General features: G+C 41.8%; 2 protein-coding genes across 4 annotated transcripts in view; both read right to left on the bottom strand.

Moving 5' to 3' along the window:
* The window catches only part of LOC111953350 (aryl hydrocarbon receptor-like), an 81,175-nt gene that overhangs the window by 24,579 nt on the left and 40,454 nt on the right, over positions 1-16,142 (bottom strand). Inside the window, exons 4-5 of the mRNA XM_023972575.2 lie at positions 9,007-9,209; positions 5,833-5,942 (exon numbers count right to left, since the gene is read on the bottom strand). Of these exons, the coding sequence (XP_023828343.2) occupies positions 5,833-5,942; positions 9,007-9,209 (313 nt within the window). The remainder of the gene's footprint in view (positions 1-5,832; positions 5,943-9,006; positions 9,210-16,142) is intronic.
* Positions 10,868-13,266, bottom strand: LOC111953938 (polyadenylate-binding protein 1A-like). 3 transcript variants are annotated; one of them, XM_070435623.1, is made up of 3 exons: positions 13,250-13,266; positions 11,439-12,652; positions 10,868-11,355 (listed from the first exon to the last, which is right to left on the bottom strand). In XM_070435623.1, exons 2-3 carry the CDS (start codon positions 12,649-12,651, stop codon positions 11,150-11,152), a joined length of 1,419 nt encoding a protein of 472 aa, XP_070291724.1. In that variant the 5' UTR covers position 12,652; positions 13,250-13,266; the 3' UTR covers positions 10,868-11,149. The 3 variants fall into 3 exon arrangements, with proteins under 3 accessions (XP_070291724.1, XP_023829190.1, XP_023829191.1); XM_023973422.2 differs by lacking the exon at positions 13,250-13,266 and having other exon boundaries at positions 11,433-12,672; XM_023973423.2 differs by lacking the exon at positions 13,250-13,266 and having other exon boundaries at positions 11,439-12,651.

Raw genomic sequence — 16,142 nt, 5'->3', positions numbered from 1 at the left:
TCGAAAGCCAAGTTAACAAACAGATCACCGACAATTTCGAATCCCACCGTACCGTTCCGCTATGCAATCTGGCTTCCGAGCTGGTCATGGGTGCACCTCAGCCATGGTCAAGGTCCTAAACGATATCATAACCGCCATCGATAAGAGACAATACTGTTCAGCCGTATTCATCGACCTGGCCAAGGCTTTCGACTCTGTCATCACCACATTCTTATCGGCAGACTCAACAGCCTTGGTTTCTCAAATGACTCCCTCGCCTGGTTCACCAACTACTTCTCTGATAGAGTTCAGTGTGTCAAATCGGAGGGCCTGTTGTCTGGACCTCTGGCAAGTCTCTATGGGATGCCACAGGGTTCAATTCTCGGGCCGACTCTCTTCTCTGTATACATCAATGAAGTCGCTCTTGCTGCTGGTGATTCTCTGATCCACCTCTACACAGATGACACCATTCTATATACTTCTGGCCCTTCTTTGGACACTGCTAACTAACCTCCAGACGAGCTTCAATGCCATACAACTCTCCGTCCGTGGCCTCCAACTGCTCTTAAATGCAAGTAAAACTAAATGCATGCTCTTCAACCGATCGCTGCCCGCACCTGCCCGACCGCCCAGCATCACTACTCTGGATGGTTCTGACTTAGAATATGTGGACAACTACAAATACCTAGGTGTCTGGTTAGACGTAAACTCGCCTTCTAGACCCACATTAAGCATCTCCAATCCAAAATTAAATCTAGAATCGGCTTCCTATTTCTCAACAAAGCATCCTTCACTCATGCTGCCAAACATACCCTCGTAATACTGACTATCCTACCGATCCTCGACTTCGGCGATGTCATTTGCAAAAATAAGCCTCCAACACTCTACTCAACAAATTGGATGCAGTCTATCACATGCCATCTGTTTTGTCACCAAAGCCCCATATACTACCCACCACTGCGACCTGTATGCTCTCGTTGGCTGGCCTCGCTTCATACTCGTCGCCAAACCCACTGGCTCCAGGTCATCTACAAGTCGTTGCTAGGTAAGGCCCGCCTTATCTCAGTTCACTGGTCACCATAGCAGCACCCACTCATAGCACGCGCTCCAGCAGGTATATTTCACTGGTCATCCCCAAAGCCAATTCCTGCTTTGGCCACCTTTCCTTCCAGTTCTCTGCTGCCAATGACTGGAACGAACTGCAAAACTCGCTGAAGCTGAAGACTCTTAACTTCAAGCACCAGCTGTCAGAGCAGCTCCCAGATCATTGCACCTGTACATAGCCCATCGGTAAATAGCCCATCCAACTACCTCATCCCCATACTGTATTTATCTTGCTTTGCTCCTTTGCACCCCAGTATCTCTACTTGCACATTCATCTTCTGCACATCTATCACTCTAGTGTTTAATTGCTATATCGTAATTACCTCGCCACTATAGCCTATTTTATTGCCTTTCCTCCCTTATCTTACCTCATTTGCACACACTGTATATATACACTTTTTATTATTATTATTTCTACTGTATTATTGACTGTATGTTTGTTTATTCCATGTGTAACTCTGTGTTGTTGTATGTGTCGAACTGCTTTGCTTTATCTTGGCCAGGTTGCAGTTGTAAATGAGAACTTGTTCTCAACTAGCATACCTGGTTAAATATTTTCATTCCCAAATATATATTTTAAAGTAGATTTTTTTTTTTTTTTTTTTTTTCTAACCCTACTACCCCTCTCATAATTTAAGTAAACTAGTGGACAACAACACCTAGACTTCTACTTCCAGCTTATTCATACTATATACAGTACCAGTAAAAYGTTTGGACACACCTACTCATTCGAGGGGTTTTCTATATTTTTACAAATTTCTACATTGTAGTATAATAGTGAAGAAATCAAAACTATGAAATAACACATATGGAATCATGTAGCAACAAAAAAAAGTGTTAAACAAATCTAAATATATTTTATATTTGAGATTCTTCAAAGTAGCCACCCTTTGCCTTGATGACAGCTTTGCACACTCTTGGCATTCTCTCAACCAGCTTCATGAGGTAGTCACCTTGAATGCATTTCAGTTAACAGCTGTGCCTTGTTAAAAGTTCATTTGTGGAATTTCTTTCCTTCTTAATGCGTTTGCGCCAATCAGTTGTGTTGTGACAAGGTAGGTGTGGTTTACAGAAGAMAGCCCTATTTGGCAAAAGACCAAGTCCATGTTATGGCAAGAACAGCTAAAATAAGCAAAGAGAAACGACAMTCCATCATTACTTTGAAGGTCAGTCAATCTGGAAAATGTCAAGAACTTTGAATGTTTCTTCAAGTGCAGTCGCAAAAACTATCAAGCGCTATGATGAAACTGCCTCTCATGAGGACCGCCACAGGAAAGGAAGACCCAGAGTTACCTCTGCTGCAGAGGACAAGTTCATTAGAGGTACCAGCCTCAGAAATTGCAGACCAAATAAATGCTTCACAGAGTTCAAGTAACAGACACATATCAACTGTTCAGAGGAGACTGTGTGAATCAGGCCTTCATGGTCTAATTGCTGCCAAGAAACCACTACTTAAGGACACTAATAAGAAGAGACTTGCTTGGGTCAAGAAACACAAGCAATGGACATTAGACCAGTAGAAATCTGTCCTTTGGTCTGAGGAGTCCAAATTTGAGATTTTTGGTTCCAACCGGCGTGTCTTTGTGAGACGCAGAGTAGGTGAACAGATGATTTCCGCATGTGTGGTTCCCACCGTGAAACATGGAGGAGGTGGTGTGATGGTGTGGGCAGTGCTATGTTGGTGACACTGTCAATGATTTATTTAGAATTCAAGGCACACAACCAGCATGGCTACCGCAGCATTCTGCAGTGATACGCCATCCCATCTGGTTTGCGCTTAGTGGGACTATCATTTGTTTTTCAACAGGACAATGACCCAACACACCTCCAGGCTGTGTAAGGGCGATTTAACCAAGATGGAGAGTGATGGAGTACTGAATCAGATCACAATCACCCGACCTCAAGCCAATTGAGATGGTTTGGGATAAGTTGGACCGCAGAGTGAAGGAAAAGCAGCCAACAAGTGCTCAGCAAATGTGGGAACTCCTTTAACTTCTTTATGATAGGGGGCAGCATTTTCACTTTTGGATGAATAGCGTGCCCAGATTGAACAGCCTCCTACTCTGTCCCAGATTCTAATATATGTATATTATTATTACTATTGGATAGAAAACACTCTGAAGTTTCTACAACTGTTTGAATGATGTCTGTGAGTATAACAGAACTCATTATGGCAGGCAAAAACCTGAGAAAAATCCAAACAGGAAGTGAGAATTCTGAGACTGGTCGATGTTTAATTCATCGCCTATTTAATTCCCTGTAATATATGGATCTTGTTTGCACTTCCTACACCTTCCACTAGATGTCAACAGTCTGTAGAATGCTGAATGAAGCCTATACTGTGATGTGGGACCGGATGGGAGGTGTTTGAGTCAGTGGTCTGGCAGATTGCCAGTTCTTGGTCACGCGCATTCCTCATGATATCGCCATGCGTTCCATTACTTCTAGAGACTGAAAGGAATTCTCCGGTTGGAACGATATTGGATATATATGATAAACAACATCCTGAAGATTGATTCTCTACTTAGTTTAACCAGTTTATTCGACTTGTAATATAACTTTTTGAAGTTTTCGTCCGACGTTTGCCTGCATCTGCGCGAGCGTTTGGACACGTGTACTACACATGCTAGCAAAAGTAGCTACTTGGACATAAGTAATGGACATTATCGACAAAACAACCATTTATTGTGGAACTAGGATTCCTGGCAGTGCATTCTGATAAAGATCATCAAAGGTAAGGGAATATTTATGATGTCATTTCGTATTTCTGTTGACTCCAACATGGCGGAGAAATGTTGTTAAATCTGAGCGCCGTCTCAGATTATTGCATGGTGTGTTTTTACGTAATGTAAAAAAAAAAAAATCTGACACAGCGGTTGCATTAAGAACAAGTGTATCTTTAATTCTGTGTAAAAACATGTATCTTTCATCAAAGTTTATGATGAGTATTTATGTTATTTGACGTGGCTCTCTGCAATTTCGTCCGATATTTTGGAGGCATTTCTGAACATGACGCCAATGTAAACTGGGATTTGTGGATATAAATATGCACATTATCGAACAAAAACATAAATGTATTGTGTAACATATGTCCTATGAGTGTCATCTGATGAAGATCATCAAAGGTTAGTGATTAATTTTATTCCTCTATTTCTGCTTTTTGTGACTACTATCTTTTGCTGGGAAAATGGCTGTGTTTTTCTGTGGCTATGTACTGAGCTAACATAATTGTTTGGTGTGCTTTCCCCGTAAATCCTTTTTGAAATCAGACATGTTGGCTGGATTCACAACATGTGTAGGTTTAATTTGGTGTCTTTCATGTGTGATTTCATAAAAGATTGATTTTTATAGTAATATATTTGAATTTTGCGCACTACATTTTTTTCTGGCTTTTGGCCAAGTGGGACGCTATCGTCCCACATATCCCAGAGAAGTTAAGACTGTTGGAAAAGCATTCCAGGTGAAGTTGGTTGAGAGAATGCCAAGAGTGTGCAAAGCTGTCATCAAGGCAAAGGGTTGCTACTGTTAGCAATTTACGTAATTCTTCAATAACACAAACTCCAAAGCAAATCAGGGGGAGAAAAATGTGTTTATTTGAGAAGGACATACCATAGATGTTATGCTAGGAGGTAGATGTTCAGTCTCCCCTGTCCTCAGCTTTTCTCCACAGAACAAAGGACAGGATGCCATTTATAACCCCCCAKCCTAGCCTGGGGTTGACCAATCAGAAGTCCTTGCAGTACATCTGGGCCAAATACCATTAGTACTCTAGTTTTTAGTCCTCTCATCCTCTGCGTTGTGTATTTATCTTCAAAATATTCTTATTCACCTTTGAAGAATCTCAAATATAAAATATATTTTGATTTGTTTAACACTTTTATGGTTACTACATGATTCCATATGTGTTATTTCATAGTGTTGATGTCTTCACTATTTTTCTACAATGTAGAAAATACTCAAAATTAAGAAAATCCCTTGAATGAGTAGGTGTGTCCAAACTTTGGACTGGTACTGTACATTTTACAATAGTTATTTTTTGCTGGTTTTCAATCCCATCCTTCAGCTACCATCAACCCCTCCCATCTATCGCTGAAGCTCATCCAGTTTGATTTCTATTTTGCTATATAACTGTGCTGTTTCACAAAAGCTCTGAACCTATACACATTTTACAGACACAGTATATTTGACATGAGTTATCTTGTTATTAATCCCACCCTTCAGCTCCACTCATACCCTCCCATCTGTCTCTTAACACCATCCATTTTTGATTTCCATATATTTTTCAACTGTGCTGTGATGTTTCACAAAAGTTTACTGTTTCAGCATGACAATGCCCCCGTACACAAAGAGAGGTCCATACAGAAATGGTTTGTTGAGATCGGTGTGGAAGAACTTGACTGGCCTGCACATAGCTCTGAACTCAAATCCATCTTTGGGATAAATTGGAACGCCGACTGATCAGTGCCGACCTCACTAATGCTCTTGTGGCTGAATGGAAGCAAGTCCCTGCAGCAATGTTCCAACATCTAGTGGAAAGCCTTCCCTGAACAGTGGAGGCTGTTATAGTAGCAAAGGAGGGACCAAGTCCATATTAATGCCCATGATATTGGAATGAGATGTTCGACGAGCATARTTTTGGCCATGTAGTGTACATCAAGTTAAATTGTCAAGTTACTGTTCTAAACCAATGTTATTTGGAATATTCCATTATTATTATTAAAGGTAGAGACGTCATAGTAAAAGCCTTACTGCGGACGTGGTTCTCAGCACAGTAGAGCATATCAGCTGCATGGATAAACTGGTATCCAGAGCCTCGAACCCGGAGCTCAGCCTCAGTGTAGCCCAGCACAATCTTCCCCCTGCAATGAAATAAGATACACAAAAACACCATTATTATAGACGAGACAATAATCGTCTATTGTAGGCATTGGTTGAAGCTCAGTGTTAAACATATGTAAGCCAATATGACACTAATCTCAATGAAAATTCCAAATCAACTTGTAGGTACACAACACACTCATCCGCCTCTCGTCATGAGCCTTTCATCCGTTACCGAGAACCACATGCCACATGCCATTTTTTTAACTGCAGATTTTTTTATAGGGCAGTTAGCAATTGATTTTTWAAAGTATTTATTGCGCCTACCTAGCTCAAATTCTAGACACTGGATTAAAACAAGACTAAAGAGTCCATAAAGTGACTATTGGGCTTAAAAAGCGCCGGCTTGACTAAGTTTGCAGGTGCAGCAGTTTTTATTAAATGTATAATTTATCGCTCTCACGTGTACATTTACGTCTGTTAAGAAACAACGATCATCTACCTTTTTGTAGCTGAGAATGCTAACATATTCTTTAGCCGAAACTCATAGTTCTAACACTGGGTTGGTTGCTCGGCAACAACAGAGCTGCTTGCACCATGCTGCCAGTCATATGAAGTGTATATGAGCAAACCTAGTCGAATGTATATCGCTAGCTATATGGTGGTATTCAAGCTAAGGTTAATCAATGAATGCAAACGAATATTTTGATTAGCTAGGTAGCTAACGTTACTTGTACAAAGTCCAGCTGCTAGCTTCTTTAGCTAGCTAACACCAGTCCGCTGAAAGCTAACTAGCTAACCCTTTAACCTCACTCCTAACCTTAACCCTAACCCATAGCCTAGCAAACGTTAGGCACCTAGCTAACATTAGTGTTAGCCACCTAGCTAACATTAGCCATAACAAATTGGAATTTSTAGTGCTAGGGCAAAAACCAAAACTTGCATCCAGGGTGCCAAGTTTGGGAAACCCTGCCCTACGGTAATGCCCAAGGACATAGTGATTTATGGCAAAGTGGCCAATTGTGTGCATGCGCCTGTCACGGAGAAATGCAAACACCAGCTGSTTGACAGAGTGCCGGGCCATCTCTATGTGCTTGTTGATGTCCTCCTCCCACTGAAACATCCAACTCCTCTACTGCGTGATGACAGAGTAGACCACCGATGTCCTGGGAACTTTCGGATGACTACCTCCTAATCAGCTGGTGTCTCACGCACCAGGGCTGTCCCCTTTATGTGTCCCAAGAACGTTTCCACCGAGGTGGATAACTATGATATATTCACAATCACTCCTCGCCTTGGCAAGAAATCGTTTTTCAGAACCCTTCCATTGAAAACAGCTCATCCATATTTTGCGCTTCTCTAGTCATCTAGCCAGCTACATTGTGTAATCGCATAGTAAATATTTCCTTCAGTCTTTGTTTCCTTGCTCTTGCCAATTTGCTTTGAGCAATGATCAGTAGGAGTATAAAGCTGGGATCTTATCAATAAATCGATTGATAAAACACATGACATTGTGAGGGTTCACAAGGAGAGTATGTTTTATGCTGTATTATAAACTGGGTGGTTTGAGCCCTGAATGCTGATTGGCTGAATGCCGTGGTATATCAGACCGTATACCACGGGTATGACAAAACATTTATTTTTACTTTTCTAATTACGTTGGTAACCAGTTTATAATAGCTATAAGGCACCTCAGGGGTTTGTGGTGTATGACCAATATATCACAGCTAAGGGCTGTATCCAGGTACTCCGCATTGTGTCATGAGAAAGAACAGCCCTTAGTCGTGGTATATTGGCCATATACCTCACCCCTCTGGAAATTATTGCTTAATTATAATGTTTTATAATAATGTTGCATAATCACCTTCCGGTGTAAAAAACACAGAAATAAAATAAAAAATATATATTTTTAGGTGAGAATAGGCATTGGTCTGAAGCCGAAAAAAGAAAGGAAAATCACGAGCACCCATGCTCTACCAAGGTTTTCCAGCACATWGCTTTCACCTACTATCTATGTTGATATTGTACTTCAAACTATGTATCATTTGGCTGTATGTATTTMTAGACCTAGGCCTATTGTAAATTTGTATTATTGTTGCTTCACCATCTTTATTGCAAAAAGAAATACAAGTTCCAACAACTTGTTTGAAACACAATTGGTTCTGAGCTTATGTCAATATTACACAGGTTAGCAAACGGTTACAGAAATCAGGCATGCAGACAGGCTCTATCTATCTGAGCTACTATCTCCAACACACCACCTGTTGTTATGTTGGGCACCTACCGACCCAAAAAAAGGATGTTATTATGATATATTTTTTTCAATTACATGTTTTGCTAAAATAAAGGTTTTAGGAAATACAGGCATGCACCACATTACTACAAGACAAAACAGCTCAATAAAGCCTGATGGTCTTGTAAGTATTTATAGCAAAGCTTGCTTTAATTTAATAAAAAAATGTATGAAAAGGTAGTGTAATGAGAACTTCTCACTGTGGAGTGTGAAGAATCAAATACTTTACCTTGCATGTGGTACAAATCACATTATCGTGGAAGCACCTCCTGTAAGAGTATGAATTAGACTGTTTGAGAAGGTTTGAATCCTATTCATCCTGCCTACACATAGTTTGAAGTACAATACCAACATAGTTATTGTAMTAGGTCAAAGCTGTGTGCKTGAAAACCTTAGTAGAGCATGGGCGGAATAGGTATTGTGGTGCTCGTGAATTTCCTTTCTRTTTCGGCTTCAGATTATTCTCACTTAAAACACTTATTTTTAATTTTTATTAGAGACAGAATATAGACCGAATAATCATTGTAAGACCATAATCCAATAGGACATCAATGGCAGTGAAAATATGTTTGAAATACCACTACTTCAAACATATTATAGCCATATGACAAGAAATTGCTCTTCACAGTAACAAACACCCTAGCAACACCCCAGCAGGCAAAACTGGTTGAAATGACATCATTACAACCAGATTACAACGAGTTCCGTTTTTAAAAGGGGTTCTGATGAGGTTAATTCAACCGGCTATAACCGGTGGAACTTTAACAACATRKCATCACAATGTGAAGTAAGACTGAATAGTGTGGGCATACTTGGCGTCGCAGGCCATGGGGGTGAAGTCCAGCTTGTGTTTGGTCCTGAAGATCATGTTCTTGGTCCTGATCTCCAGGATGGATGGAGGCTGGAGGGGGGTAGCGATGGCAAACAGGGCCAGCTGGGGGGGCACGTTGCAGCCGTCATCCAGGTGGCAGTTCTGGCCATGCAGGAACTTCAGACGGCCCTGGAGGGTCAGGGCCTGGGGAGAAAAAAAATGTAGCTGGTTGGTCCAGGCTTCCTCATACAATATTCGTTTGGAAACCAATAGCCGAGTAATGAGCGAGACTTGGAAGGATAGCAACGTGAGACAACAGTAGTACTAATAGTAAATACTATTAGAAAATACTATTAGTAAATACTGAAAGTATACTATTGTATTACTAGTATAAAAAAAGAAAAAAAGTAGTATGTAAATAGTACTAGTATTTGTGCACTTGACTGAGCTTGTTTGGTACCAATGGAATAGTTTCAAAAGTGCAAAGTGTAAACCCTGCCCATCTGACACCACAGACAGAGGAAATCGAAAAGATTAAAGTATTTGAAAGAAAATGGATACTAATTGATCCCGGGTCTGGTGTAGAGCGGTGCAGCTACTGTAAGACATGGATGTACTGCGCAGTATTTAGGCCTGTCGTCCCATTGATGGCCTTTAAGATGTGCCGAGGTTTGTTGCATCCTGGAGGGAGCCACACTGATGGATCAAAACACAGTGTGCGCTTTGAAGAACAGTGTTTTGGCAACTTTACATTCCTTAAGTCACTGTCCCTCTTCCACTCTTCCACTCTCCCTCCCTCCCTCTCCCCCAGTTTGTCCCTCAGATCGTGGAGCTGTGCTGTAAGCTGGCGGAGAACATGGGTATGGAGTACACAAGTGTCTACATGGTGCCAAGCAACAACACCATCATATCCATTAGACCAAGAGGAAACTCCCTTTAGGGCCATGGGCTGACAATGATTTTTAAAGTCGCAGGCATGGCTTCCCCATCACGAGACCATGATCAACCATGAGCACGACTCATGTCAGCTACACACAAACGCAGTAAAAATAAATAAATAGTAAAACAAAGGAAACTCATATTCACATTGCTCCAGACCTAAAATGACCCTTGTTTCTTTCAAGGTCTAGCTTATTTTATGACATGAATTGTTTTTGTCCATATGCAGCRGTTTTCATCTCAATATTAAATCATTTCTGCGTAACAATTAAGTGCCTTACTGTAATAGTTTRCCAATAAAATAGTCAAAAATAATCCAAAATAGCTTTTTAGCAAAACAACACATTTTRTAGGACTGTCTGGGAGTGGTCTGAGTGAGGGACCTAATTGGAGGGGCTTAGTGGGAGTGATATGTAACCTGAAAACTAGCTAGGTTTGTAACTCTCTTTGTTATTGGTATATTAACTTATGCTGCCTGGTGATGTCACCAGGCAGGCTATAACTCCACCCATGCATAACTTGCTGATTACAAGGTCCCGTGTAGATTGTATTTTCAACCAGCAACTATTAGGATATAACACTGATATAACACTGAAAATATGTATATTAGGATATAACACTGAAAATATGTATATTAGGATATAACACTGAAAATATGTATATTAGGATATAACACTGAAAATATGTTTCATACTTTTACAGTCTTAGTTTCATCAGCTGTTATATGACACAAAACACAGGAAACATAATTTTGACTGCACTGGGCCTTTACTGTAAAATATAATTTTGTTAAAATGTTTCTTTCTTCTTCTGTGAAAGAAGTTTGAAGGACCCTGTTCCTCTCTTGGCTTCAAGCTCCAGTGTTTGGGACAGCTTTCTGTCCGGCTTTAGCTTGGTGAGGCTCCTGGACTGTCGTGGGGAGCAGAGGATTATTGCGTACGCCATCGCCAGCTGCGAATGTTGAATTCCTGAAAGGGAGAAGATATGAGAAATGATTCACGAGCACAACAAAGCTTGCTTCAGTCACGTTTGTTCATGAATGAGAAGCTGGCTGTATGTTCCACATATAGGAATTCCTAAACATCAACAATCAAACTGCTTAGACATCAATACAGCTCACACTCAGATGAATGATGAGCATATTGATTGCTGGTACACTTTATGGTACTGTACTTATGTATTTATTTAAGGCACATTTAATTGTATCACATATACTTGTACTGAGGCTTGCTCATGGCAGTGGCTGCATCTGCACTGGCAGGATGATGTGGGCGCTGGCCCAAGGCCTGAGTTGCTATCCGCTGAACATGCATCATGCCAGGGCTGGAACTCAGCTGAGCCAGTTGGTTGCTGAAGTAGTAGGCAGCTGCATGGGACTGGGCCTGTGGAATGTACACATTGAAGTAAAAGGCTATATGGAATTCGAAGTTAGCATTTCTCAATAAAATGTTCATTACTCATMTCCAAGTTGGATATATMATTTTCTGCATGGACTCTTGTTTGGATTTACCTGTGGYATAGGAGGCTGGTAGGAGTTGATGATGGGGTTYGGCWCTGCCATGACACTGACCATCCTCTGCTTGTACCTSTCTGCCAGGTATTGTRGGCGCTGTTCCTTGCTCTGAGCCAGGGCCACGTAAAGCGGCTTGGTMCCCACYATACGGCCATTCATCTCCGTCACAGCCTTGGTGGCCTCCTCGGGGGAMGAGAGGGAAACAAAGCCAAAGCCTTTGCTGCGGCCGCTCTCKGTCATCACCTTGGCGCTGATGATTGTTCCGAATMCAGAAAACGCCTTCCTTAAACGGTGATCATCAAAGGCATCATCCAGGTTCTTTACAAAGAGATTTATACCTCTGTATTTGGCCTTGGGCTCAGGCTTCTTCTGCCCAAACTTGAGTTTCAGCAACGCCTGGCGCTCTGCTTTCTTCTGGGCGCGGCCTACATATATCAGRCTCCCGTTTAGCTCCTTCCRGRTCATCTCYTTCACGGCTCTCTGTGCATCCTCAMGCCTCTCGAAGCAAACAAAACCGAACSCACTCGACTTCCCGTTATCGTCTTTCATYACCTTGACACTAACGGTTGGTCCATATTTRCCAAAAAGCTCKATCAGTMTCTCATCGTTCGTGTCTCTGCCAAGYTTCTTGACAAASACGTTGTTGAACTCTCTGGCCTTGGCTCCAKGCACCTCCTCTCGCTCTTTGCGTGACTTAAAGCGCTCGATAAACACTTTTTCGTTATCCATTAACATGCCATTTAATTTCTCGATGGCTCTATCAGCAGCCTCCTGGGTCTTGTATTGAATATAACCATAACCCTTGGAATGGCCATTCTCGTCACAAACTACCTTGCTAGAGTAGATGTCTCCAAATGCTGAGAAGGTCTCGTACAGGTTTTTGTTTGTTATAGACTTCTTGTTCAGGTTCTTGATGAAGATGTTTCCCACCCCACTCTTCCTCAGGGTACAGTCAGGATCAGACCTCATGATGCGTAGATATCTTCCTTCGAGCATATCATTGCTGAACATGAGCAGGGCACGCTCAGCATCGTCTTGCTGATAAAAGTTAATGTAGGCGTACCCGAGGGAACGATGTGTATGCCGATCCCTACATACACGGACAGAAAAGATTGGTCCAGCCTCACTAAACATCTCGTTTAGGTCTGCCTCGGTGACATTTTGGTGGAGGTCACCAACATACAAAGAATTCATTTTGGAGATTTTGGACCTAATTCACACGTATTGAAGCAAGAACACAGAATGACAGGTGAATGAACAGCTGTCATGTACTTAAATTCCCGGAATTAACTCATTTGTGATGTCATAAGTGTTGTAGCGTGAAATGCAATTCTGATGTTCCATCTTTTCTTTATTGCATCATAGTCATGTAGTTAACAGGATTTAGATAGCAAACAGAAATATTTACAATTTGAACACATAAATAAATGTACCCCAATCGTTATTTTTTAACAGTTTGGSAAGTCAAAGAGAGAGATAGATATAGTTGAAATCGGAAGTTAACATACACTTAGGTTGGAGTCATTAAAACTRGTTTTTCAACCACTCCACAAATTTCTTGTTAACAAGCTATAGTTTTGGCAAGTCGGTTAGGACATCTACTTTATGCATGACACAAGTAATTTTTCTAACAATTGTTTACAGACAGATTATTTCACTATCACAATTCGAGTGGGTCAGAAGATTACATACACTAAGTTGACTGTGCCTTTAAACAGCTTGGAAAATCCAGAAAATTATGTCATGGCTTTAGAAGCTTCTGATAGGCGAATTGACATAGTTTTTGTCAATTGGTGGTGTACCTGTGGATGTATTTCAACACCTACCTTCAAACGCAGTGCCTCTTTGCTAGACATCATGGGAAAATCAAAAGAAATCAGCCAAGACCTCCGTATCATATATCCAACTTGGACATGAGTAACATTTTATTGTAGACCTCCACAAGTCTGATTCATCCTTCGGAGCAATTTCCAAATGGCTGAAGGTACCACGTTTATCTGTACAAACAATAGTACGCAAGTATAAACACCATGGGACCATGCAGCCGTCATACCGCTCAGGAAGGAGACGTGTTCTGTCTCCTAGAAATGAACGTACTTTGGTGCGAAAAGTGCAAATCAATCCCAAAACAACAGCAAAGGACCTTGTGAAGATGCTGGAGGAAGCAGGTAAAAAAAAGTATATATATTTACCGTAAAACGAGTCCTATATCGACATAACCTGAAAGGTAGCTCAGCAAGGAAGAAGCCACTGCTCCAAAACCGCCATAAAAAAAGCCAGACAACGGTTTGCAACTGCACATGGGGACAGAGATTGTACTTCTTGGAGAAATGTCCTCTGGTCTGATGAAACAAAAATAGAACTGTTTGGCCATAATGCCCATCTTTATGTTTGGAGGAAAAAGGGGGAGACTTGCAAGCCGAAGAACACCATCCCAACCGTGAAGCACGGGGGTGGCAGCATCATGTTGTAGGGGTGCTTTGCTGCAGGAGGGACTGGTGCACTTTACAAAATAGATGGCATCATGAGGCAGGACAATTATGTGGATATATTGAAGCAACATCTCAAGACATCAGTCAGGAAGTTAAAGCTTGGTCGCAAATGGATCTTCCAAATGGACAATGACCCCAAGGATACTTCCAAAGTTGTGGCAAAATGGCTCAAGTACAACAAAGTCAAGGTATTGGAGTGGCCATCACAAAGCTCTGACCTCAATCTTATAGAAAATGTATGGGCAGAACTGAAAAAGCATATGCGAGCAAGGATGCCTACAAACCTGACTCAGTTATACCAGCTCTGTCAGGAGGAATGGGCCAGAATTCACCCAACTTATTGTGGAAAGCTTGTGGAAGGCTACTCGAAACATTTGACCCAAGTTAAACAATTTAAAGGCAATGCTACCAAATACTAATTGAGTGTATGTAAACCTCTGACCCACTGGGAATGTGATGAAAGAAATACAAGCTGAAATAAATAATTCTCTCTACTATTATTCTGACATTTCACATTCTTAAAATTATGTGGTGATCCTAACTGACCTAAGAGAGAGAATTTTTTGTACTAGGATTAAATGTCAGGAATTGTGAAAAACTGAGTTTAAATGTCTTTGGCTAAGGTGTATGTAAACTTCCGACTTCAACTGTAGATATAAATGACGATTATAACTCCAACACAGGATACACATGGCCAACACTAAGCATGTTCTCTTTATCGATGGATAAAACACAAATAATAAAATAGAAAATAGTAGGTTGGAATGATTTCTATACTCAAATCGGACAGAGAGAGAAACCACACACTCAGGTTAGAGGAATAGCGGTTGGTTCACAGTCGTTGCACCTTCAGTGAGAGGTTGAATGAACAATACCCCTGTAAAACTGAACCGTTTGCTATATATCTGGTTGTATACTACAGTGGGGGTGTTATTCATTTGTATGAGAGCCGAGGAGTGACAGGAGAGAGTAAATGCTTCAAACAGTCTCCCTTAGCCAACCACAGCAGTCTAGACTAGAGAGAGACTAGGACTCTCCCTTAGCTCTCCCATTCAACTACATGACACATTCCCCTGCTGCCTCTGTGACAATGAAAATGATATATCACACGTGCTCTCTTCTCCCTACTCCACTCAGAGTGCCTGTTTCGTTTTCTCCCTGTCGCACGCAATCAAGCGTTATTCACAACAGTCACCTCTGGAAAGAAGAAAGAGAGCGACAAAGACAGAGAGACAGAGAGAGCGATAGCGCGCGCGCGCGCAAGAGAGAGACAGGATAAGAAAGAGCGAGAGGAAGATGGAGAGAGAGAGACCAGTCTTAACGGCTGAGCCTGTCTTTGAGCCTGTCTCTCTGTCCCTCGCTAGGCTGGCTGGAGGCCTGGGGGCCCTTCGATCACACTGTAAACATCCAAGATTCCCCGTCATCAACAGCGATAACCTAGCAGGCCATAACCCTGCTCGTCAAATTGCTAATTAGAAAAGTCAGGGAAGCCTTTGCATGTGGCTTTTGGACTGATAAAACTTTCAGACCCTCCTCCTCCCCTGCCTGCCAGAGCCCCAGAGGGACATTGTAGAAGTACATTACATTGCACTACATTAAACACACACGCACATACACACACTACACTACAGTAGAACCATCCATCTATCTCCATCACGTGGATGCGTGGTACACCTTGATGAGAAACAACACAGAACAGCAGAGCACACAGGTCGCACGGTTCGCTGGAGGGGCAGGAATACTTATTTACATTCACAGTAAGTAACCGACATGTGACGTGCACGACATGTCAGTGTCAGGCTCGCTCTGAGCTCTTTGTGTGACATGACAGGACAGGACAGGACGGATCAGAGAAGATACTTCGAGAGCCATGTTATGTTCTGTTCCTTCGCCGTGGTGCGATTCCACGGCAACACATCAGTCCCTCTCCTGACAGTGATGGAGTGCCATGGAGCTWATGAAAGGGAACTTCTTCTTCTGTCCCTGTTAAAACATCAAGACTTAGAGCTAATTGGCTTTGGCTAAATACTAGGAGTTGAGGTGCACTGGGACGGTATTTTTGAGTTCACTCCTGTCCTGTGAATTTCTGCTTAAGCTGCAGGTTAGGAACATACTGGACCTTCAGGTTAGGAACATACTGGACCTTCAGGTTAGGAACATACTGGACCTTCAGGTTAGGAACATACTGGACCT

Source organism: Salvelinus sp. IW2-2015, linkage group LG27 (assembly GCF_002910315.2).
Source record: "Salvelinus sp. IW2-2015 linkage group LG27, ASM291031v2, whole genome shotgun sequence".
NCBI classification, from domain to species: domain Eukaryota; kingdom Metazoa; phylum Chordata; class Actinopteri; order Salmoniformes; family Salmonidae; genus Salvelinus; species Salvelinus sp. IW2-2015.
The sequence above is the reverse complement of the archived record's forward strand: the minus strand, read 5'-3'. Positions and strand labels throughout refer to the sequence as shown.